The sequence below is a fragment of the Echiichthys vipera genome (genome assembly GCF_963691815.1).
Source record: "Echiichthys vipera genome assembly, chromosome: 6".
In the NCBI taxonomy this organism is placed as follows: Eukaryota; Metazoa; Chordata; class Actinopteri; order Perciformes; family Trachinidae; genus Echiichthys; species Echiichthys vipera.
The window spans coordinates 9,811,211-9,834,482 of NC_139831.1; the positions used below are offsets into that span (position 1 = coordinate 9,811,211).

At 42.7% G+C, this 23,272-nt stretch overlaps 1 protein-coding gene across 3 annotated transcripts in view; it reads left to right on the forward strand.

The window, feature by feature from the left end:
• Nucleotides 1-22,199, forward strand: part of elf1 (E74-like ETS transcription factor 1) — a 45,270-nt gene extending 23,071 nt beyond the window's left edge. For 2 of the 3 annotated variants that reach the window (XM_083915514.1, XM_083915513.1), the window contains exons 2-10: nucleotides 10,194-10,506; nucleotides 10,994-11,050; nucleotides 14,222-14,396; nucleotides 15,005-15,109; nucleotides 15,237-15,398; nucleotides 15,554-15,637; nucleotides 16,326-16,518; nucleotides 16,680-17,033; nucleotides 19,124-22,199. In XM_083915514.1, the coding sequence (XP_083771640.1) occupies nucleotides 10,435-10,506; nucleotides 10,994-11,050; nucleotides 14,222-14,396; nucleotides 15,005-15,109; nucleotides 15,237-15,398; nucleotides 15,554-15,637; nucleotides 16,326-16,518; nucleotides 16,680-17,033; nucleotides 19,124-19,922 (2,001 nt within the window). In that variant the 5' untranslated portion in view covers nucleotides 10,194-10,434 and the 3' untranslated portion in view covers nucleotides 19,923-22,199. The remainder of the gene's footprint in view (nucleotides 1-10,193; nucleotides 10,507-10,993; nucleotides 11,051-14,221; nucleotides 14,397-15,004; nucleotides 15,110-15,236; nucleotides 15,399-15,553; nucleotides 15,638-16,325; nucleotides 16,519-16,679; nucleotides 17,034-19,123) is intronic. The other variant, XM_083915515.1, reaches the window with a different exon arrangement.
• The last annotated feature ends 1,073 nt before the right edge of the window (nucleotides 22,200-23,272 follow it).

Consider the following 23,272-nt stretch of genomic DNA (forward strand, 5'->3'; position numbering starts at 1 on the left):
AGAAAATTAGCTGTTGTGGGAAGTTACATAATCGGATGGCTGCTATAGGGGTTAATTGGCACTGTGGTTTATAGTTTAAGAAAGAAGCATGAATGTCGTCCTTGTTTCTATTCAGGATGAGAGTCGCTGCTGGTATTTTTCTTGTATGATGTCCTCTCTTGCTCTTGCTGCTGCCAGTATACCTGTGCTGTGACATGTTTGTATTGGTATGAATGAAAACACATCAAGGATGGGCGTGTGAACAAAAAAGCAACAGGTACATCACGCAGCACAGTAGCACTGTTGCAAGAAACACTTCAGGATTTGATTTTAAAGTTGCTAATTATGTTTTTGAAGAGTTTGTTTACAATTCATCAAGTTGCCAAAACAATTACAGCAGCCAAAACAACAGCCGAGTCAGGATGAAGCATTTCAAATATGTCTGCAAGAAAGGAATCAGCAGGGCAGTGTGAGGCAACAGACACACGCACAGACATGCATGTTTTTTATCCTTGCCTTTTGTGTATTTTACTTGGAATCATTGGATGGATGGATTGGATGGATTTTGAAATTATGGGATTGAGCTGAGACACAAGAGCATTTGTAGGGCGTAATATTAGCTGCACATATAATTTCGAACCTTGAGCTTGAGCCAGGTACATTGGATGCTATATATATATATTTTTTTTTTTTTTTCAGAATCTTTATTGAACATGTTAAAAAAAAGAATACAAACAGAATAAAGCAAATGAGCAGTGAAAAGGAAAGCAAAAGAAGAAAAACAAGCAAATGGGATCCTCAGAATCCTAAGCGATAAATACATGTCTCAAATAATATAGTTCATGTTCAAAAGGGATAGGAAGAAGTTTTTTTTCTTGTCCTACCCCCCTCTTATTTTTTTTAAATAAATATTTATAATTATTAATCATAATGATTTAGTAAATGAGACACATGAACAGTGTCAAGTTACTGCTTGATCATATGGTGCGTGACAAGAAGTTGTAATATGACCTAATATAAAATAAATAATCTTTAAAAAACGAAGGATGATCAGTGTTAAGACTGCTCTCCACATGTGTATTATGTACCAGCTCTGACTGCTGCCTGCATGGACTAAAATCGAAAGAATACTGATTCACAGAGCATTTTCACATCTTACTTTGGGATTTTTAGTAGGTCTGCCCCCTCTTAAGCCAAAATGATTCTGGTTCAGTGAAGGTCTGAGTGGACCACCTGTGTGCAGCCCAAGAAGAGCGACCGCATTGACTGTACACAGACTCTCATATCGGAGTGTAACCAATGCTTTAGTCGATTAGTCGACTAATTGGTTGTTTTGCTCTTAATCAACTTAGATTTCTGTAACAGATTTTTTTAAATGCTTTTTTTCATGCTGAGTGACTTATTTCCAAGAAGCACATCTCTGGTAAACAAAATATTTGTAGTGGTTATTTTGATTCTTTGCAGAGAAACATTACAAATGAACGAATCAGTTATTTGACACAACCATTTGAGATTTAGTTAACCAGGAATTTCATTAGTCGAGGACAACCCTCATTTTTAGATACTCAATATGACCTTGGCTAGACAGCAGTAAACCCTGCAGTGGATAGGGTTCTGATGGCCAGTCTTGATCCTGTTCTGGTTGGCAAAATACCCAGATTTACCATGCCATAACACTAACAAATCTCTTATCAAACCTTCAGTCTCTTTTTCTTTCATGTTTAGCCTGTCCTAGCTACTGCTGTCACTGGTTATAATGTAAAACATCACTGTGGTAGATTATATTAGTTGGAAGATCTGTCTTCAGACTTTAAAATTTCTGCCTCGAGTGGCAACCATTTAAAAGATGGCACTGTCCCCACCATTGATACCTCTTGTCTTACTCCACATCTTACTAACAATATCCAGATGATCTGATAAAATGTTACAGCCTTGCAGATGTCTTTTCTTAAACTTTGCTGCAACTTCCTGTCCTGTTTTCACAACTTCACAATGGTTCTTCCTATCTGTGACATGTGGCCTGTTGCCACATAGTAGCAATAGGCCGCTGATGGTGGTTTCTGACAAATGGGCTGCATCTGTTAAGTTAAAACTTGTCTGTTGTAAAATCTTGTTTTGGATGCATCTGGTAAGACAGCAGTGATAAAGTCAAGATTGAAATTAATGACACATGAAGTTTTGAAGGATTTGTTTGAGTGCATTCTTTGTTTGTTCATATTGACTTGGAGTAGCAGATGGATTTTTTATACATTGTTAATGAACAGCGTTGTACGTGCTTTAGGGTGGTTATTCTCTGCGGCTCATAAAAAGTTTGTGGGGTGCTCTAGTTGCACACACTGCAGTTTGTGTACGGATATACTTATAGACTATACTTGTCTTCTGACCTACAAGTGAAAACTGTGCGACAGGAACTTCGTAGTTTGTTCTGAGAATTTCTGTAAAACCGACTCATGGGGCCCGTAAGAGGTGTGTGTGTGTGTGTGTGTGTGTGTGTGTGTGTGTGTAATGCTGTCTGTGTTTGCACGCCTTGTGTCAGCATTGTGGGGAAGTGATGTCTGTAAATGGCAGGTGTGGCTTTTAGAGCCCTATTGTGATCCTTTTAATTCACCATCACCGTCTTTAAACAGCCTGAGTAAAGCGGGCTTGGAAATGGTGAGAGAACATCCTATAGTGTGTCATTTGCAGATCTTTGTTTTAGAAATTGATTCTCAGCCTACGTTCTCATATATTTTATGTAAGGCTACCAGAATATTACAATTCGATACAATACTAGTAGTATTTTGACTCTTGCATGCCAAACATGTTTTCCAATAAAGCACGATAAAATTCTGTGTTAAGGTTAACACAGAATTATTTTTATCTCTCACATCCCTCGTGGAGATATTTGCTTCATGAAATGCTACCTGTATCACAAGTCTCATATCTACAAAAGTAATAGCATGGTGTTTGAGAAGGAAGGAGGGGGAGTTGAGAACTTTCCGTTCTTACACAGAGGAAGACATTTTCTTCTGAGTGTGGTTTAACAGACAGGAAGCAGCAGAAAGCCACTGCTCAGTGATGCTGTTCCTGTGAGTGCACGATTCACAGGTCAGTTTGTGGGTTTTTTTCTACCAGGTTTTAAAATATGTCACTGCTTTGCCCTGAAACAAGAAAGTCCAGTACGCTGTATTATGATTAAGGACATGTCATTATAATGTGTATATATAGGACAGAGAGCAGCCTGTAATATCTCAGCAAGAAAACATGCCTCTTTCATACTTGAAGGAAAATTTACCAAAAAAAGAAGTGGAATCTGGTCTTTGGAGACTTTTCTGAACTTTGGTCACTGGGAACATTATTGAGCTTTCATCACTGTTCTCCAGACAATACTATCCTACTAATGTTTAAATCGGATCTTTCAGAAAACACGAAAGGTGATAACTAATAGTGTGTTAGTTGGCACAAACAACCGTTGTCACAGAAAGGCATGGGTTCTTCTCTTATAGCCTTGGGCCTCAGTGGAAAAGTACAGTGGTTCGCAGGAGATGAGATTAAATTCCGTTCTCCTTCTGAAAGCCTGGGCTCGAGGTGACGTTTTTATTTCAGCCTTCATTTGGCCCTGGCACGGGCAGAGCAAAATGCCTCCTACTTTAAGACAGACAGTGAGTGCTGGCTCTGGCGGTGTGCCCTCTCTTTTGTGTCTCTCATGCCTTGTGTTTTGTAGCTGCATGCTATTAGCCAGTGTCTGTGCCTGCCTCTGTGCCCGTTTCTGCCATATTTTATCACCACACGCATGATGTGGCCTCAGGATTGTAGTGAAAACACTCCTTCATTCGGCTCAATATAGTGGAGTTTGAAACATGGTGAGACATGCTGTATTGTGCAATGCTGGGTGGTGAGTAAAATGTAGAATGCACAAAAAATACAGTATACAAAACAGTTTTTATGGTGCTGACATAGTTCTAGTAGAAGTGGTGTCTGCCATTGATGCAACTCCTTAATTACTGTCTTCTTACTCAAAACTTTTTGAGTTAACTTTTTTTCCCACCTTCCTTTCTTTCCCTTTCCTTTCACCTTTCAACGCCTTCTCAACCAACATTTTGCCTGCTTTCTTGAAATGTAGTCGACACGTACATTGTCATTACTTTCACTGAACGGAGCCTTGTTTTTACCTCGCTAGAGTTGTGTTTGAGCAATTTTCCGTGGCGTTGAAAGTGCTATTGTTAAATGCTGGTGTGTAGTTTAATGACGTGTGTATCAAAACATACCCAGAAGGGAACTGCTGTCCAGAAATGATGACCAGGATCCTCTGATGCCCATATGGGCTATATCACAGGGCTCCAGGAATGAGCTTGAAACCTCATATCACTGAGTCATTTCCTTTACAGGAACCCAGAGGATCCTGCAAAAACAGCATGTCTGTGCTGACAACCATTCAATAACATGGTAGTGGTAAGCCCACACATTTTCTGCCATCTTGCACACCGGTGTGTCTCTGCACAGCTGAGTTGAGAAAACTAAACTTTCTGCAGGACACATTCAAGGTTTTTTTTTGTGTTAGTACTGAAATGTGTCGCTACGCACTGCAGGATGAAAGGCGAAATCACTGCCTGTGTCAGTTTTAAAATCTTTGCAGGTGTTAGGGGAGCACATACAGTATACCTCCGTGGGAAAATTCTTTCAAACACCAGGAATGCCACCCGCTGTCTGACATCTTTAAGTCATGTCAAGCCACCCCAGCACACTGCTGAACATGTCACCTGAGCAAATCTGCATATTTGTAACATGAGCTGAAAATGGCTGATAAGTAAAGTTTACCCTGGTCCTTTTCTCGCATCTCACAATGTTTGCACTCACCACATGCAGGGTGAGTCATTGCATAGTCATTCAATTGGCTTAAATTACCTCCTTTCATGGTCAACAATGAGCTCAGCTGAAGAGACTAAAGCGGGGGGAAGTAGGGCCTTCTGGGAATGCTCCATTTGTTCATGAATCCTGACTCTAATTGGTTGTTATTGCGACTGGCAGTCACCATGCTGCAGGGGTGGAGTAGGCCAGTGTTTGCTTCATCCTCCTCCTCAGTCTGCTGCACAACAGCCTGCCATATATGACAGACAGTTGTAATCGATAGAGGAGTGGAGACTGATAAAGAGAATCACATCACCATGGTCACAGAGAAAGGTCATGTGGAGTCATACTGTCAGCTCTCCATAGAAGTGATTACCTTTGGGGCTCGTTTAATCGAGAAAATAATAACAATTAGTTTCAGTAATAATGAAAATAATTAGTTGCTGTACTCAAGTCTGCAAAATGTCAGCAAGACCTCAAGGAGTTGACTGTTCTGGTATGGATTTCACCTTGTGTGTGTGTGTGGTAATAGCATAATGTGGTCCTGGAGACACCCACTTCGGCGTGAACAACGCCAGAGGTGGTTTTGAGTATATTGCTAGATGTTTGTCTCTATCTGTGGACAGATTTTGTCACAGTGATAGCTTCACAACGTGCAAGATGCAGTCACGAAACATTACAGACGCCACTATATGCCCCTCGAAACCACAGACGTTTATTACCAACTATGCAGTTCCTCAGCAGCTCAGCTTTATGGAAAGTTTTGTAGCATTTTTCAGCTCCATTGTTTTGTTTTTACGACTCACAACTTTACTTTTCGGGTGTACTCTGTTTCCAGCAATAAAAAAAAAAAAACTACTCTAAAAAGACAGTAACAGTTATCAACTAGCTGGTGAACAGCCAGATATTTCCCTAAAGGGTTGGTGGAGACCAAAACAGATCTAAAATGAGAGTAAATATTACATTTATTCGTCAGGTGGACTAAAACATGACTTCAAGTGAATGTTACTCCGTGTCTGCTTGATGTGGAAATAGTCAACAAGGTAATACTACGTCAATATTGTGTTTACAGCTTCTTCTGCTGCCAAAAATCAATAATAATGCTTTAAAATAGTTGTCATAGTCATAGTGTCAGAAATTAGGGAGGGCAGAGGGCAGAAATGCCTCAAGAAATCTCAGAATACTCCTGAAAATTTAATTTAGGGTTTAAAGTTTGTAAATGCCTCGTTTTTTAGACAGTGAAGGCATTCCCTATCCACTCATTGTCACAGATAATAATTTAAATAGCATTTTTACCTTAATTAAGTGTTTAACAGCGGAAAGCAATAGGAGTTAGAAGGAAAGAGAGAGGGGGATGACATGAAGCACATGTTTGGTTGGACACCACTGTTACACATTTCATGCAGTAGAACTCAGGATACCATGCCTGGTAACCACACTGAAATACTCTGTCAAAAGAAGGCCCCACCCATAATGACTCACAGTCAGTCTATTTGCTCAGTGGACTATTATGCATTGAGTAACATCCCAGTAAAATCCCTCCCCTGACTGTTCTCCTACTCTTCTTCTCTTCATGACGTAGTAAGTTCACTTACAACCCTGCCCCTGAGCCGGGACAAGGCAGCTGTTGTCATGTGCTCAGGGATAATGTGCAGGCTGCGTCTGACTAGACTTAGACTAATGGCTGGCTCTCTTGTATCCCTGTCTGCTGTTAACACAATGCCAATTGGGCCATTCAGTTCCATGCAGCACTGACAAGGGATATAGAACATACACTCATGCAAACACTGACAGTCTTTTACGTTAGAAAATGAATACAGCAGACACATAAAGCCAATAAGACGCAGAATCACAAAACATGGGAAAGGAGAATAGAAGATTGACTGTTTACGTCGATCTTGATTCCCATAATTACTCGTTAATGACTGGATTCTAATGATTTGTTCATTTACACCCATTCCAGCCAGGAGGCTCATAAAATAAAATCTTCACACGGCTTCACACAGCTCCTTAAACGTATATAAAACTAACACGAAGTATGAGAATGAAAAAAAGACGAACAAAGCTGCTCTGTTACAGAGGATGCCTGGTGTTTTAGCTCCTCAGATGTGGGAGAAGGCAGCGAAGCTGGGCAGGGCAGTTTCAGAGTGATCCCATATGATACAGACCGCTGCACTTCTACCTCATCCCACATGGGGTGTCTTGGTCTTCACAGAGGGCATCTGCTGTGAATGTGTGTGTGGTCCATGTGAAATTATAAATGGAGAGTTACTTATCAGGCAGACATGTTTACACCAATGTTTTTACCAGCCTTGACTGCGAAGCTTGTGTGTGTGTGTGTGTGTGTGTGTGTGTGTGTGTGTGTGTGTGTGTGTGTGTGTGTGTGTGTGTGTGTGTGTGTGTGTGTGTGTGTGTGTGTGTGTGTGTGTGTGTGTGTGTGTGTGTGTGTGTGTGTGTGTGTGTGTGTGTGTGTGTGTGTGTGTGTGTGTGTGTGTGTGTGTGTGTGTGTGTGTGTGTGTGTGTGTGTGTGTGTGTGTGTGTGTGTGTGTGTGTGTGTGTGTGTGTGTGTGTGACCACAAGAGCATCCCAACATTGCAAGATACAGTCACAAAACTTTACAGGTGTGTTTTTGAGATACAAAATGAAGGTCAAAGATGGGTGTGGTCCAAGCAAGAGACCACCCTCCCTTAGGCTTCTGGTCTGATGGCCTGGCTGGTTTTGTTTTTGTTTGTTTGTTATTTACATGATTTATACATCCTTCCCCATTTGGATTGAAGCCTTATGCAATACATCCCCTCTTTTTCTGTGTGAGTCGGGTAATGGCTTGTCACGCTCCCCCAGTGCAAACATGCCAAAAAGACCAGGGCACTGAAGAGCGCCAGACAGATGGCAGCAGCGTCCAGCTTTGGCAGAGGTGGGCATGGACACGGCCCAGCAGAGACAGCAAGAGGGACTGACTGGAATGAAACACCAGCCTTCAAAAAGATTTAGTTTCCCCGTCTTTCTCTCTTCTATCTCCCAAAGCGATGCTTTCCAGACCACGGCCACATGTTACTATTCTGTCTGGACGCTTAGCAGGAAGATAAACTAAATCATAAAATGTGTTTGGCCCCTGTGCCCCTCCAGCTGCACAGAAGTTCAGTCCTCCCCTCTCACCTCCTCTCCTGTTACCCCCCCTACAAAACTTCAAAACACAATTGGGCCTGGTATGCAACTTTGTCAGTCACACAGGCATTTCAAAGCAAATGAGCTCCACCCTGCAGCAGTGGAAAAAGTGTGTGTGTGTGTGTGTGTGTGTGTGTGTGTGTGTGTGTGTGTGTGTGTGTGTGTGTGTGTGTGTGTGTGTGTGTGTGTGTGTGTGTGTGTGTGTGTGTGTGTGTGTGTGTGTGTGTGTGTGTGTGTGTGTGTGTGTGTGTGTGTGTGTGTGTGTGTGTGTGTGTGTGTGTGTGTGTGTGTGTGTGTGTGTGTGTGTGTGTGTGTGTGTGTGTGTGTGTGTGTGTGTGTGTGTGTGTGTGTGTGTGTGTGTGTGTGTGTGTGTGTGTGTGTGTGTGTGTGTGTGTGTGTGTGTGTGTGTGTGTGTGTGTGTGTGTGTGTGTGTGTGTGTGTGTGTGTGTGTGTGTGTGTGTGTGTGTGTGTGTGTGTGTGTGTGTGTGTGTGTGTGTGTGTGTCTCATCTCTTACTTCTCTACTGCTGCCAGCTCTTTGGTCTCTGGGAAAAAGGAGGGTGGGGGTTTGTGGCCCTGGGGTGTCCATTTATTTTTCAGTCCCTTCCGTCCTTCAGCACTGAAACCTGCCTTTGGGTTGTTGGGACACACCTAAACAGACACACACACTAACAAGCAATACGACCACCAGTGTCCCATCCCCCGCTGCGTCTGATCACAGTAACTCCCCGAGGGTCAGCACAGAGGGGCATCCAGAGCATCATCACACGAGAGATCACTCGTGTGTGTGTGTGTTTGTGTGTGTATGGAGAGGGAGGATTTGTTCAGCCCCTCTCATGTGATCATGTCAGCCCCCCTGAGTCTTATGATCTAGGGTGGTGTGGTGGAGGGGTGTCTTCATGATGGACACAGCTATGAAACTAGAGACCATCTTGGGATGGGAGCCATGGGATCACAACAATGCCATTTTGGGCCAGCGGTGTAAAGTGGTGGGGGGCAATTTCCCCTTCTCTACTTCCTACCCCCATATTTCTGATGCCTTGCTAGGACCACACCCATCTTCAAAGTTTGACTTCCTTTTGGTCTCAGCTACACACCTGTAAAGTTTGACTGTGTCTTGCAGAGTTAGGATGCTATCGCTGAGACATATCAACACCTGGCAAAACTCTCAAAACCTCATCTTTGTTAGTTTCTGCAACAGTAGGTGGCTGCCTGTGCATATAAGTTTCAGATAGAGAAAATGCTGGGCTGCCAGGCTAATGGGTAAAATATCTGGGCTCATGTTGCGTCATTAGCCTCCTTGGATGCCATTACTTGGCCAGCTCTCTCTCCATTGTGTGACACTGGTTAGCGCCAGGACTCCATTGACAGTTCATTTTGTATACAATTAGCCCACGGACAATAACTTGAAAACAAAACCTATTGAATCATAATGTGAAATACCAGCGTCGCTGTTGCGGATGGTAATGAAAGGCGTTAGTGATGAAGTCAGAATGAGTCTTGCATTTTTCGGTTTTCGATTGTTGGTCTGGAAAACCTTGTGCTCAGGGATGTTGTGATTGTCACTTTTAATGTCTGATGTTTGTAGACCCATAATTATTCAACGTATCAAGAAAACAATAGACTCATTAATTGATAGTTTGTTTCAACCCTAGCTTTTTTAGAAGATCGCTTTAGTAATATCAAAAATAGTTTCAACTTTTAAAATGAATGGAGGAACAAGGTCGACCTTTCAAATATTTTGATATCACATCTCTGATATTTGGATTAAGATGGGTAAAGGTAACAGGAATACAATTGCTGGAATGCAATTACATTGTCATTAAGACCTAGACCTGTTGCAAACTATCTTTAGGGGCGAGCACAGACAACCTTTTTGCTTGGTCTTGACTCGCTTTATGAGTTTATTAGAGGTTTTGTCAGGCAGGGAGACAGGAATTAGACAGTGATCTGATTTCTCTGCTGAGACTTGCGGCTTTTTCAGCTTCAGAACTAGACATAGCTTAGATATGTACATCCTGCCTGAAACTATGTTGGTCTATTATTAGTTGAATGGTGAGTTTTTCTGCCTCCGAAATCCTCTGTTTGTTCATCCTCTCACACTAGCACTCTTACACTACTGTCCCCACTCCTCATCGCCTCTCTTGTCTCTCAGTGAAATTAAACTGATCTAATATGTCTCCTGACCTTAGCCCCTATCTCTTTCTCTCTCTCTCTTGGCCAGGTGTAGATGCTCCAGGCGCAGCGGGACCCAGCCTCTGTGTCAGAGAGGGACGAGGCTGCTTCCACCTGGGCCACACTGCTTCTCTGAAACACGGCTCGTGGTCTCTCTCTTGGAGCGCTAACCACCCAGATTAGAGAACAGGACGACGGCAACGACGACAACAGGGAAGCCATTTTTGCGGGGTGAAACTGAGTCTCAGGAGCCAGGATATTTTAGCTGCTGCCTGCCCTCTGAACTGAACATGACGACTGCGGTGCAGCCCAGCGAACTGGTGTTTGAATTCGCCAGCAACGGCATGGACGAAATCAATCAGGTACGTATCACACTGGAGCAACCACATTTAAAACTTTTTTTTAATCCAGTTGTTTGTTTTCTGCATTACTGGGCTTGTATATTTGTATTTGTTTAAAAGGCTAGTGTTTGACCATCCATCCTTTTCAACCACATCTTGTTGATAAATGTTAGAATTTTCATAGCAGGACAAACAAAACTCGTGTAAACAGCGTGGTCACCGGGGTAGGATTAGCTGTGGCTCAGAGCCTGTGATCTTTAACTGTTTCAACATGTCAGGGAATGAGGCAGGCTGAGAGGGAGGATGGAGCAGAGAGGAGGTCTGGGAAGAGGAGTGTGGGCTGCTGGGAGCACAGAAATGGAAAGATTTAAAAACCTGCAGCGAGGTTAGGGTGCGTGGGAGGGAAAAGGGTGGGGCTTGGCCATGAATGTGTTTATGGCACAAAGGTTACTGTGTGTGCATACTATGTGAACCTGTGTGCCTATGTGTCTTTTCATTGCCCGGTTAGGTTTGCAGTTATCTCATCCCCACAACCGTGTCTGAATCCTGTGGAGCAGGATTGATTGTAAGTGTGGATGTATGTGTGTTTATGTGTACTGGTATCTGTATGTGTGTATCTAGAGTGACAAGTTGTCACTGGATCCCTGAATAGCACCGGTTCAGGCCTAACCTGACGGACCAGTTACAAGGCTGTTTGGAAGGGATGGGATAATTCCACTCAAAGGTCTTGCATTGTTCCAGTGCTACAGTTTTGTTCCTTGCTGCACCCACTCAACCTGTTATGTAAGCATTATGCCCCTATTTACCAAGTCCTGGAAATACCCCCAAAAGGAACAACACATAACATACTACACAGTGGCCATTTTGTGTCTGTTGGCTGTTGTAAAGATTAATTTTGGCCACAATAAAGCTGTTGGAGCTGTGTGAAATCATAGAGTGCATTCTGTAATGATTATCCATGCTATATTGGTTTATAAGTCAATAAGTAGCTCGCAAAGGTGGATCATGTATTGACTACAGGATGATACTTAGCGGCTAGCCATAAAAAACTTAATTTGAAATTAAATTAAAGTAAAGGTTTCTACATTTTCAAGCTACAGAAACAAAGGCATTTGGCTCCTTGGTAAACAACATGATAGTGTCTTTAATACTACAGACTGCTGCACTCTCAAATATCGTGATAATGAGGATATTGAAAGTGTACAGACAGTTGGACTCATTGTGGCTGGGCAGGTAAAGCAGAAGAGAGTGGGGTGTTGAGGGAACAGCTTGCACAGATGCTGTTGCTTTTAAAGGCAGAATGGGGAACTCAGAAATGCAAATTGGACCGATTCTTATCGGTCCTGTTTCCCTTCTAGAAATACTATTCAAGTCAGCAAAGAGGAAGAATCAGTTAAAACCTTTATGATGATCAGTATTATTTGTCACACTGTGTTGCATGTTGGGCCCCGGTTCTCCTGAAAAGCCCCACCTTATCGCTATTTTAAACCTTTTAACAACAATCTCTCTTTCCCATAGTGATTATCTTTCACATTGCAACCTTTTTCAAATCAACATTTGGTTTACATGACAACACAAGGCTAGTCTGAAGGTGTTCCTGGCAAAAAAATAACCCAGTTAACATCAAAACAACAGCAGAGACAGCAGCTTCAGATGTCTGATGCTCTGTCAGCAAACTATGTGGGACTTAGACTTTTTGCGTTTGACGGGAGAGGGTGGGGGTTGGGAGCTGCTGCTGTTACAGGAGCCCAGCAGACCAATCGTCAAAATGCCTTAGTCTGCACACACATGCTTGACTCTCACTCAAGGACAGCAAACATCATTTAAGCCCAGGCGAGGAGATGTGGTAGCCTCACTGTCTAGCTATCTGATAATATGTCTACCAAAGACTCAGATTAATGAGAGACATCCAGTGTACGTCAGTGAGACATTGATCGTAGTCAAAGCAAGACTCTGAGTTTTATTAGCCCCTCGAGGTTTTGCTGCTTCGATGTCATTAGCGGTTTGTTGTTGATCTTTAAAGTCATGATAGACGTCTTGTGGAGCCATCTTGCTCTAGATTCACAGACACCTACATTACCTAGTGTATCAAACTACCTTGGGTAGTTGTTGCTGGTCCTGCCTGAGAAACTCAACCTTTTAACACCATGTCCAAATAATGAGACGACCTGTTAGTTTCCTGGTTAAAGTGTAGCCAAAATGGTATCCATCCACTCCTCTGCCCACCCCCACGGCTCAAAGCCCAGACACCTGGTATGCCCCAGAGGTCCAAACCAACAATGGACACTTGTGCAAAGAGACAGATAAGCCTTTCTTCATGTTCCTTCTACTGCACATTTTCTCTATCCTGTCCCCCCTTTAATAAGGTCATAACTGTAAAAATGTGTGCTCAATTGATCTGGTTAAAATGACTACATAATACACCACTAGTTAATATTTTCTTTTTTTATTAACTGCTCTGTTACATTTCAGTCACCCTTAACAGTGCAAATGTTCTAGTTGGTGCAGCGTGTTATTTGTAGGGCAGCATGTAAGTTACACCCTGATTACAGGCGACAGTGTGGCATCAAGAAGATGTTTATCCGGTTTTGTATGCGTTCATCTGTCGTTTGGGCATATTTTGACCTATATTTCTTTAGAAAGGATGCACTTCTGTTATCGCTGTTGGGCCAAAACAGTTCTGCTAAGGTTTATCAAAAATTGATCTATTTCGGTTTCGTTTGGACATGTAATAAAGCTATAAGCCAAAGCAGTTGCATTGACTTCTTGGCACTGACATGGTCAAATAATTATTTTAATATCTTTTTGAAGTGTAGTCTGGTGCCATCTGCTGGCCGTGACTCTGACTTGTTTGGCATCAAAGAACTTGTTGTGACCTCTTCATTTTAAACAAAAGTCACAATTATGGCGCAGAAATGTTCCTCTCTGTCGCCTTTGATGCTTTATAAATCAGATCTGCCTCTCATGTTGTATGTTTATCATACTCTTTGAAATAAATTAACATCTGTCATTTAAAGCTACTAGAAGCATAAAAACATACAAACAAGACTTTTAGAGAATCAAGGGCTGAATTATTCCCCACGTCTCCCCCATTGACACAAACCAAGCGCCTAGTAAGCACTCTCGACCCAGTCGGTTTGAGGAGCTCTCAAGTATGTTGGGCTTCTCAGCTGTTTCAATGGTTTGGCCCGAGCTCCAGTAATTCCCTCTCTCCCCCAGCTGAGCCGTGCCTGAAATGAGACGGCAAGGTTGGAATTCCCAAAGCACATTTAGGACATGATGAAGGGGGTGCTCGCCTGCAACTCACGATTGATCTATTAACATTCAATTGGGCTCATAAAATTTCTGAGCATAAGATTAACTTTTCAGGAGAAGTAGGCCAAATCAAACAGCTGGTTCCTGTCTTCTTCAGGGGGTCCCTGTGGACTGCTGCAACACCACAGAAATGAGCTCTCCTCCATGCTGTGTGCCTTCACATTAGCTGAAATTGAGTATGAATCTACAATATTTTACAAGGCAATAAAGATAAGGGACCAAATCTGGTGATAACATTAATCTGATGTCATCTGGGGGTTTTATATTGCATTTATGATGTGCAGTGGAGGAATTAATGGTGTTTTTATTGCATATATATACGTATGTGCACAGCCCACCAGTACCCCGCCTCCCTGTGGTAGCACCTGTGTTACAGCATCTCATACCCTTCTCTCTATGTGTGTGTCCTCTCTCTGTTCAGCTGGATGACCCGTCAGTATTCCCAGCGGTGATTGTTGAGCAGGTGCCTGCAGCCGATCTGCTGCAGGTCTACTCAGGCCTGGAGTCCGACGACGTGACCAATGGCATCATGGTGGACACCACTCTCCATGTTGTGGAGGAGCCTTCCATCTTGGTGGGAGGGGTCGACCTCTCAGGTAAAGATATTTTACTTTGCTTTCATTAAAAGGTACTTTTCAGGAAACTATAAGTCAATTATTTATCAACTACAGAGCTGTAGAATAAAGGGAAACCATCATCTATTTGCACAGTTTCTTAGCCTGAACTTGCTCAAGAGCCCTTATTCCTATTTTTTCCTTAAAGGTCCCAAATTGTAAAAACAACAAGATTTCCATGTCTTGTCGACTATAAAGCAGATTGATGTGCTATATAAATACTGTGAAAGTATCAAAATGATCAATCCCTAGGGAAATGTACACAGCACGTATTCAGAAACATTTAAATGAGCCGTCAGGACTTCTGTATGGTTGTGATGTCACAACTACTGTTTATTCAGACAGACGAAAGAATGTTTTTTTTGAACAATAAAGTATGCAAACGTGCACGTTTTAAAAATGTTGTTGGTGCAAACGTCCCCCGGCACAAGTGAAACTTGATGTTACCTTTAAACTCAGCAGACATAAAAAAGGGGCCTGACAGTGTTGCTAGCCATCCAGTTGCATCAAACAAAGAGTCAAATACCACTATACAGAGTAGTTACTCAAATGGATTTCATATTGATGAACGTGTGTCGTCTGGTGGACAGAAACGACAGTCTCTGGCCCAGAGGACAGCATGGAGACGAACGAAGCTGCAGCAGCTCTTCTCAACATGGAGTCTCCAAACAACATTTTGGACGAAAAGCGTATGAGTATGTTATTTTAGATATTCTACATTTCAACTTTGATCTAACATTGTTCATATTTTGAGCATGAGATACATTATTTATGGTGCATTCATGGTTTGTCTGTGTTTCTGTGTCTCTTGTTCATGTCTAGTTCACACCTATGGCACTCTGTTGGAGTCAGACTTGACATATGCCCCGCTAAGGCCTGACCAGATGGATAATGGTGCACTTGACATGTCCCTAGATGAGGATACTTCATCCATGGATGAGATACCCCAAAAGTGCCCTTTAAAACCTCAGAAAAAAAACAAAGGTAACACTACAGTCCTTATCCTCCCCTCCTCCTCCTTTGTCTTCTTAGAACACAGGAATTATCTCTTGTACTAAAATTTCAGTCTTTTCGGTAATTGGATGATTTCATTGTGGCCTCTCACCTCTTAACACACAACCCCTCACTTTGAATTATAGTGAGGAAACCGCGGGCAGTGCGCCCCTGCTCCCCTATCTCAACCCCTAACCTGCCACTCAGGAAGAAGAGCAAAGAGGGCAAAGGTAAGTCTGACTAACTTGTCCGCTTCTCTGTAATGAGCCAATAAAAATCAAGGTCTCCCCTCCTCTTGTGTATGCTCTGTTTCCTCCTGTGGAGTGTGCAAACAGCAGTCCTCAACCCCTGCAGTCCAGTGGGGTTGAGTCTGGCCAAGTTAATGGATGAGGGGATCTCAGAGTGCTGTGTTTCGCAGGGAAACAGAAGTGATTGCAGGCTGGAGGGCACATTGATGCTCTGCCGATAGATGCTGCTCTGTGTGAACCCTCATTGCACCATACAGCGTGACACAAAGAGGAAGGGGCTGGGGACCGCAGGTTTAGCTGCACACAAATGCATCAACCTGTCATGGTGTCTGGGATTCAAGTGACGACTGGGAGCATTGCTGTTTTTAACCACTTCTGGCCAAGCATCTCACAAATTAGAGTAATCTAGTCCCAGGCTTGGTATAATCAATTATCTTCCAAGGCACACATGCACACTTACAACTGACAAGACAATGACTTTTAGAAAAGAGAAGTTTTCCCTGCAACCCTTTAGTTGCCATATAGAAATATTGAACAAGACCCTAAATTACTGAATGCTATACATTTATTGTAGATGCTTATAGCACAGTTCTAAATCACCACCTTGAGTATCTGATGTGCTTGAATGTTAAAAACATACCTTAACACACCCCCCCCTCACAATTTGCAGGCAACACAATCTACCTGTGGGAATTCCTTCTGGCTTTACTGCAGGATAAGAACACCTGTCCCAAATACATCAAGTGGACACAGCGGGAGAAAGGCATCTTTAAGCTGGTGGACTCCAAGGCTGTTTCAAAGCTGTGGGGCAAACACAAGAACAAGCCTGACATGAACTATGAGACGATGGGAAGAGCTCTCAGGTGAGGGAAACATACAAATGGACACCATTTTCTAAAGCTCTGTCGTAACTCCTTAGATATGTTCATAATAGCACAATGGAATTATTTTATAAGGCTTTTAAACTGAAGGATGATAATATCTATAATGTGATAAACAGCATCTTATCTACTTTCTCCTCTAGGTACTACTATCAGAGAGGGATCCTGGCTAAAGTGGAGGGGCAGCGACTTGTCTATCAGTTTAAGGAGATGCCAACCGATCTGGTGGTGATTGAGGATGAAGAAGGAGGCTCTGATGGCAACATCGGCTACGGGAATCAGAGATCTACCAACGGGCGGTCTCTGGTCCGTGGAGGGTCCAAAGGGCATGGCAGGGCTCACAGTCAACACCAAGTCTCAGTGAAGCACATGAAGAAGGAGCCTACTGATGAATATCTGTACCATGAAACTAATGGCGGACAGACTGAGCACCTCCTTCACTCTCTCCATATGTTGCAGGCCAACCAAGGGTCACCTGCCCAAGATCACGCTATGAGGTAGGAAATTGCCAACCTCTCACTGTCCCCAGTCAAGAAATAGATCCAGCACATAACTTGCAGAACTTGTGTCTGTACACTTAAATAGATTGAACACACATTATTGTCTGGTACTAAGTTCTGATTGGCTGCAGGGTGTCCATTAAGTACTGAAAGGGATAATGTCCTTCGAGATGTCTATTACCAGGAATTAATGGACGGCGGGAAGGCCAGGACGGGACGACGGCTGCCTCCACAGAGTCCATTAATTCCAGATTATGGACACCTCAAGGGCATTATCACACTTATTCCATGGTCACTTGCCAAAGAAAAGAAAATACCACCATTAATTTTTATTGTCATTCATTTTGCAATCAACATCTTATGTTTTTTTTGTAACAATATCTTAGGAAAATAAGATGTGAATAAGATGTTGGCTTGTTAACATGTGTCAGGAATTAATGGGCACTGCAGAGGCAACTGTCCTCCCATTGTGGCCTTCCTTCCCATCCTCCATTAATTCCTGCTGGGCATTACCCCTTACATACACTGGAGAGCAACATTAGAGAACAAAGGATTGAAACTTGATTTATTCTGAAATACTGTTTTTTTTAGTGTTCAAAATTTGAAAGAATATCCACTGTGGATATACCACTGCCGTACTACCATGTTTTTTAAATAATCAAGGCACTTCAACAAAAACCTTTATTTTTACAGTAACCACTGTGTCAGAAGAGAAGATTTAAACAATGTTTTCTTCGGGCTATAGGATTAAAAAATGAACAGGAAGTGTGAAGGCCCTTGCTTTGAATGACTTCAGCACATCTGCGCTAACAAGACATCACTAGTTTCTCAAACTGCTCTGCGGCTTTCCAGAGATTATCTAATGGTGTTATATCTGCACTCTGACACTTCCTGCTCCAAATTTAACTGACTTCTTTAGACACTTAGGGTTCAGTCGTTTCCAGTCCGACACCTAATGTTTCCCATCAGACCCAGAAAAAATTGAACTTTAGCAAGGTCAGGTCATGGTTTGGGGGATGTTTTCTGCAGCAGGAGTTGGGCCTCTTGCACATTACATGGCAGGGTGAATGCAATTGTTTATGTGAACCTCCTGAACGACAATGCCCCCTGTCACACTGCAAAGCAGGTTAAGCAGTTCCTTGAAGGTAAGAATATTGAAACAATGAAATGGCCAGCCCAGACTCCAGATCTTAACCCCATAGAGAATCTAAGGAGGTAAATAAGCATATATTCCAAATCCAAAATATCAAACGGATGCTTAATAAAAGATAAAAAATTAAAATCCGTGGATATATTGTTATCAGATTGTTGTAACTGTCAAATATCAATATCAGTGCCGACCTCAAAAATCCAGCACCAGACAACATCTGTTCCAAACCCACAGGATGCTTCGTGAGCAAGAATCTTTTCAGAGGAGTGTTTGAGGTGTAAAGCTTATTCATTCGGTGGTCCTGGAAATTCACCCCTGACACACAAAATTACTTGAATATGTTGGTCATCCACAAACACACAGGCACAAAAATGCACTTGTCGTTTTCGCATAATATGACTGACTTAGTCCATGTCAACCTTTTATCAATGGCTGCAACTTGAAATGGAATTTAATTCAGACTTGAAACCTTGTAGTATTTGGATAAACTGTTTGATGTGAAGGGGTGGACACAGTAACTGCAAAACATGTGTAATCAAATCTAATCCAGTTGTCCAGCAGTTCATCCTACCTTGGTAAACTAAAGCTTCTAATGTTCATTTGTTGTGGATGTCAGCTCTTTGGTATTGTTTGTTTTCACACTGCCTGTATAAACAGTGTATTATTAGTCATATGGCTTTTAAAGCTGTTAAAACGTTGTCTGCAAGAAGAATAATGACTTCTGCAGTACAGCTGACAATGCTGTTTGTTATATTAATAAGGGCATTAGTTCTGCTGTTTGGGATCATAGCTGTGCTCTGGGTAACTTTCTCAATAGGGTTCCATTAAAAAATAATCCATGTCTATATTTGCAAAGCTACAAACTGAATATTACAACAGCTCCGTCAGAACAGATGAAGAAACACAAGTACCTATTCAGTTCCTTTTGTCTTTTCAGGGCCATGACTGCTCCTTCTTCAGTTCCTATGGTCCTGACATCTCCTGGCTCTCTTCAGTCTCTTCCCCTCACAACTGTAGTGGCCAACGGGGACTCCTGCCACTCTTCCCCCCAGCGGGTTATTCTCCACACCATGCCCTCCACCACAGCAGGTGGTAAAGATGTGCTCACCATCCAGACAGCCTCTCTAGCAGGTGGAGCCAGCAGCCTGCAGGATAGCCTCCCTCAGCACCTCCTGGTCACCAGTCTGGGCACTTCCACCTCTTCCTGTTGCACTTCCCCTCCAGGAGTCATTAGTTCCTCTGCTTCCAGCCTCAACGGTCTCCCTCGCCTGGTCACCATCAATACAACCTGTGGGCAGACCATGGTTGCACAGCAGCCCGGCACCGTAATTGCCACCGTGCTCAAATCCAGCGACCTCTCAGGTCTGCAGGTCAAAGAGGAGATGCTGGACCCCAGCTACTTCCAGTCAATGGTGAACGGTGATCCATCACTGGCGGCACATACGTTTGAGAAAGAAGAGATTGCGATAGGGGAAGCAGAGCTGCAGTATAGGACTGTGATCATTGATACCAGTCAAAGCCTGGGCCAGGATGCTTTGAGTGAAACTATAATTAATGGACATTTCTCCCAGAGCAGCAGCCCCAGTGAGGGCCTGACCCCCGTAGAGGAGCTGGAAGTGCGTGGGGAGATGTCCCTGCAGCCTGAGCAGGGAATCAAAAGCCTGCAGGAACTGCCACTGTCTGTGCAACTGCCTGCAAACTTTATCCAGATAAAGACAGAGCCTACAGAGGCTTAGAGCTGCAGGACACAAGTTGAACCAAAAACCACATTTAAATCCATTTTGACCACAGACTTACTGTTTTCTTTACGTACCACAGTGATCTGATCAGTGAAAGATCAGAGCGAGGGATCTTGAAGCATGTTGTTCTTAAAGGTTGGTCAGTTCAGCCTCAGGATTTATTGTTTACTCACATATTTTGTGACCATGTGCCTAAAATTAAAAATCAAGGGAGTGTTTAGTTTTTCTAAGATGTTACTTACAGATTTTTAGGATTATTTACCATAGACATGAACCCCAACACACACACACACACACACACACACACACACGCGCGCACACATACACATAAGACAACCTGCCGCTCTAGGAGAACAGCCATTGGATAATCCAGGGATCCCTGTCTACCAAATGTGCCAGTTAATCATTTTCTTACCTTCATTGGACTTGTATCTTCAAAGAGGAGAACGCAACAAACCAACGAATACAGAATGCCAAACGGTGCAATGAAATCAGACGCCTGAGAAGGTACAGAGAACATATGTGTGTTTTTAAAAAAAACACAAACAAATTTGGATGCTGTGTCAGGGTGTCCAGTCCGGTGGGAAAGAAAACACACAACTCAGAGTTTAATTGAAGAGTGCCTTACAGGAAGTTCAAACGGCTCAAGACTCTTTCGTGGAAACGTTTGGGGAAAAGATGAAAAGTGGACCAAATGGCTTTTCAGACTTCTAAGAACTTATTACTCATCTATTTTCATATACACAAATATATATTCACTCTCTTTTGCCCCTGGCCTTAAAACACTGTGTTAATGTGGAAATGGGCATTTTCTATCCACTACGGACAGTCCAACATCAAAACTGTTTGTATGGAGCTGCAGACTGGAGGCACAGACGGATAGTGACACAGAGAGAAAGAATGTGCAGGAGTTTATCACCTTCAGAGGCTCCGAGGTTTAAATCCTGCTTAAATGAAATGGAATATACGTATATGGATCTATATATATATATAAAAAATATATATACATATAATATACAATTGAGATTCAATTTTAAGGCTATAGTGAATTTATTTATTTTGTGAATTTCTAAATTCTGTATAAAAGAAGGCACATTTATCTGTGTCATGTGTAAACATGAGGGATAATACAAAGAATATGAACGTTGATAATACCAGGAAGCTTATTTGGTATTTTTTTTCAAGACCAACATTTTTAAGTTGTATAGCATTCCATATAATCAGCTTTGGTATTTTCTTGCGTTGTGGACTCGAGTGCTCTGTGCAGCCTCATTATTCCACTGTTATATTCTCTCACTGTAGATATCCTCTGTTGTGTGTCTGATTTAAACACGTACTGAATGTGTTCCTTCTTTTCAACAGACATACCTCTTGACCTTTTTTCAACAAGCAGTAGGGACTATGCTTTTAAAAAAAAATGATGTACTGCATAAAGTACCAAATGTATCAACCAGTAGGCTTTTGAAATCATATCTCAAGTTCCTTCAGTTATTTGGTACAAAGACATGCCAGTACTGTTTTTTTTCTCCTCTCCTCTCCTCTCCTCTCCTCTCCTCTCCTCTCCTCTCCTCTCCTCTCCTCTCCTCTCGTCTCCTCTCGCCTCCTTTCCTCTCTCTCCTCTCCTCTCCTCTCCTCTCCTCTCCTCTCTTTTCTCTCCTCTCCTCTCTTTCTTCTCCTCTATGGTCAGACCAGTTTGTTCCTTTTTTTAATTTGCTGTCCCTCTTTGTTAAGGACCTCTCAGGCCAGTCATCCGATTGGCCCCTTGGTCCTGCTGGGGATGAAGCCATATTGATCCTGAGTGGTTACAGCTAAATTGGTTGTATTTTCCTGCCGGACTGTAGCTGCAGATTGAGGACATTCAGACATGCTGACCTCCATCCGCACTGGCACCTTAGGACAGGAGTTAAACGCTGCTTTACAACCCCACATCAGCCAAAGGGCTCTGGGTCTGCAAAGACACTCTGAATGTATACTTATTGTTTAAGTACATGGAAATTTTGACAATCAACAATTACACTGGGTTACATTTGCATAGAAATCTGTCTTTGAGTGGGGATTTGCTGCTTCTTTAATATTTTTTTTTGCGTTGTATATATTCCTGTATCTGCTCTGCCTTTTTCCCTAAAGCACTGTTGTCTGTGAGATGTTGAGGTATGTCCACTGCTTATGTTTTGTTGCTACTATTGTCTTGGGGTTGTCACTTGCTTCCTTCATGCTGAATATAGTGTAGATTTTTAAGAAAAAGTCAATGTACTAATTAAAAACGAAAACTTCGTCACTGTATACTCTTTATTTGTTGTTTTTGTGGCAGACAAAGTGGTTTTGAATTTTGTGTGAGGTGCAGATAAAATGTCACACAAGTCGTATTTTGGAACAATGAAACAGAAAATTAAACTTCGAAACAAGTAGGTCACCAAGGGCTTACTCTGTCAATTAATTTCCACTGTCGAGATAATGGAAATGAAGCATTTCAGCCTCAAAGTTGTATTGTTGCAGCTTTGAGGGGCATTCGACCACATGGCATTTGAAGAGAAAGGAAAAAGCTACAGTAGGGAGCCATCAGCAGGCCAGAGACTGATTGGACTGTACTTTAGAGCGCTTCCTTTCCAATTGCTGTGGGTGGATGGAGACATTTTCTTGTGAAACATTCCCAGAACTAAAGATCACAGAATGGGGTGTGTGTGTGTGTGGCTTGAATTGACTGTGTGTTTGTTTTTTTTGGGGGGGGGGATATTGAGGATGCTGTCTAGCAGCAGGGCTTGCACACTGTGCCTAGCTGCCTTCCCCCCATGCAGCTACCAAATCCAATTTTACCATAGGGTTAACACACACACACGCGCACACACAAGGCCAGAAACCTCTTCCTGAGCCTTTTGCAGGTGGGATTATAGTTTGAAATTAGTCTGAAATCAGCAACCAACAACCCTCGATTACATCTAAACAGTCACTTTGCTTTTCTTTACAGCGCTTCATCGATCGCCTGTCATATGGTAAGCAAAGGTTGTTATGGATTACTAAAGTAATAAAAGGCTACTAGCAGCTGCTATGTCTATCCCTTTGGTTAGTGAGTCAGAGACCCTGAAGATGGAACGAGAGCCAGGTCCTGGGAGAGGAGGACTATTTCTGTGTCGCCTGGAGCAACTGACACAGCGCGAGTGTTTACTGCTGTGCCATGCTGCCTCTCACAGTGGGAGCAGTTGAAGGATGACGGCTGACATTATTGTGCCTCCAGCCTGTAGCAGGAACAGTACAGGGGAGAGCTTATTTAACCATCAGGTCACCCGACTGACTGCAGCATTACAGAGAAAGGAGTTGATGACTTCAGTCTGATGCACATTGCAGCCACA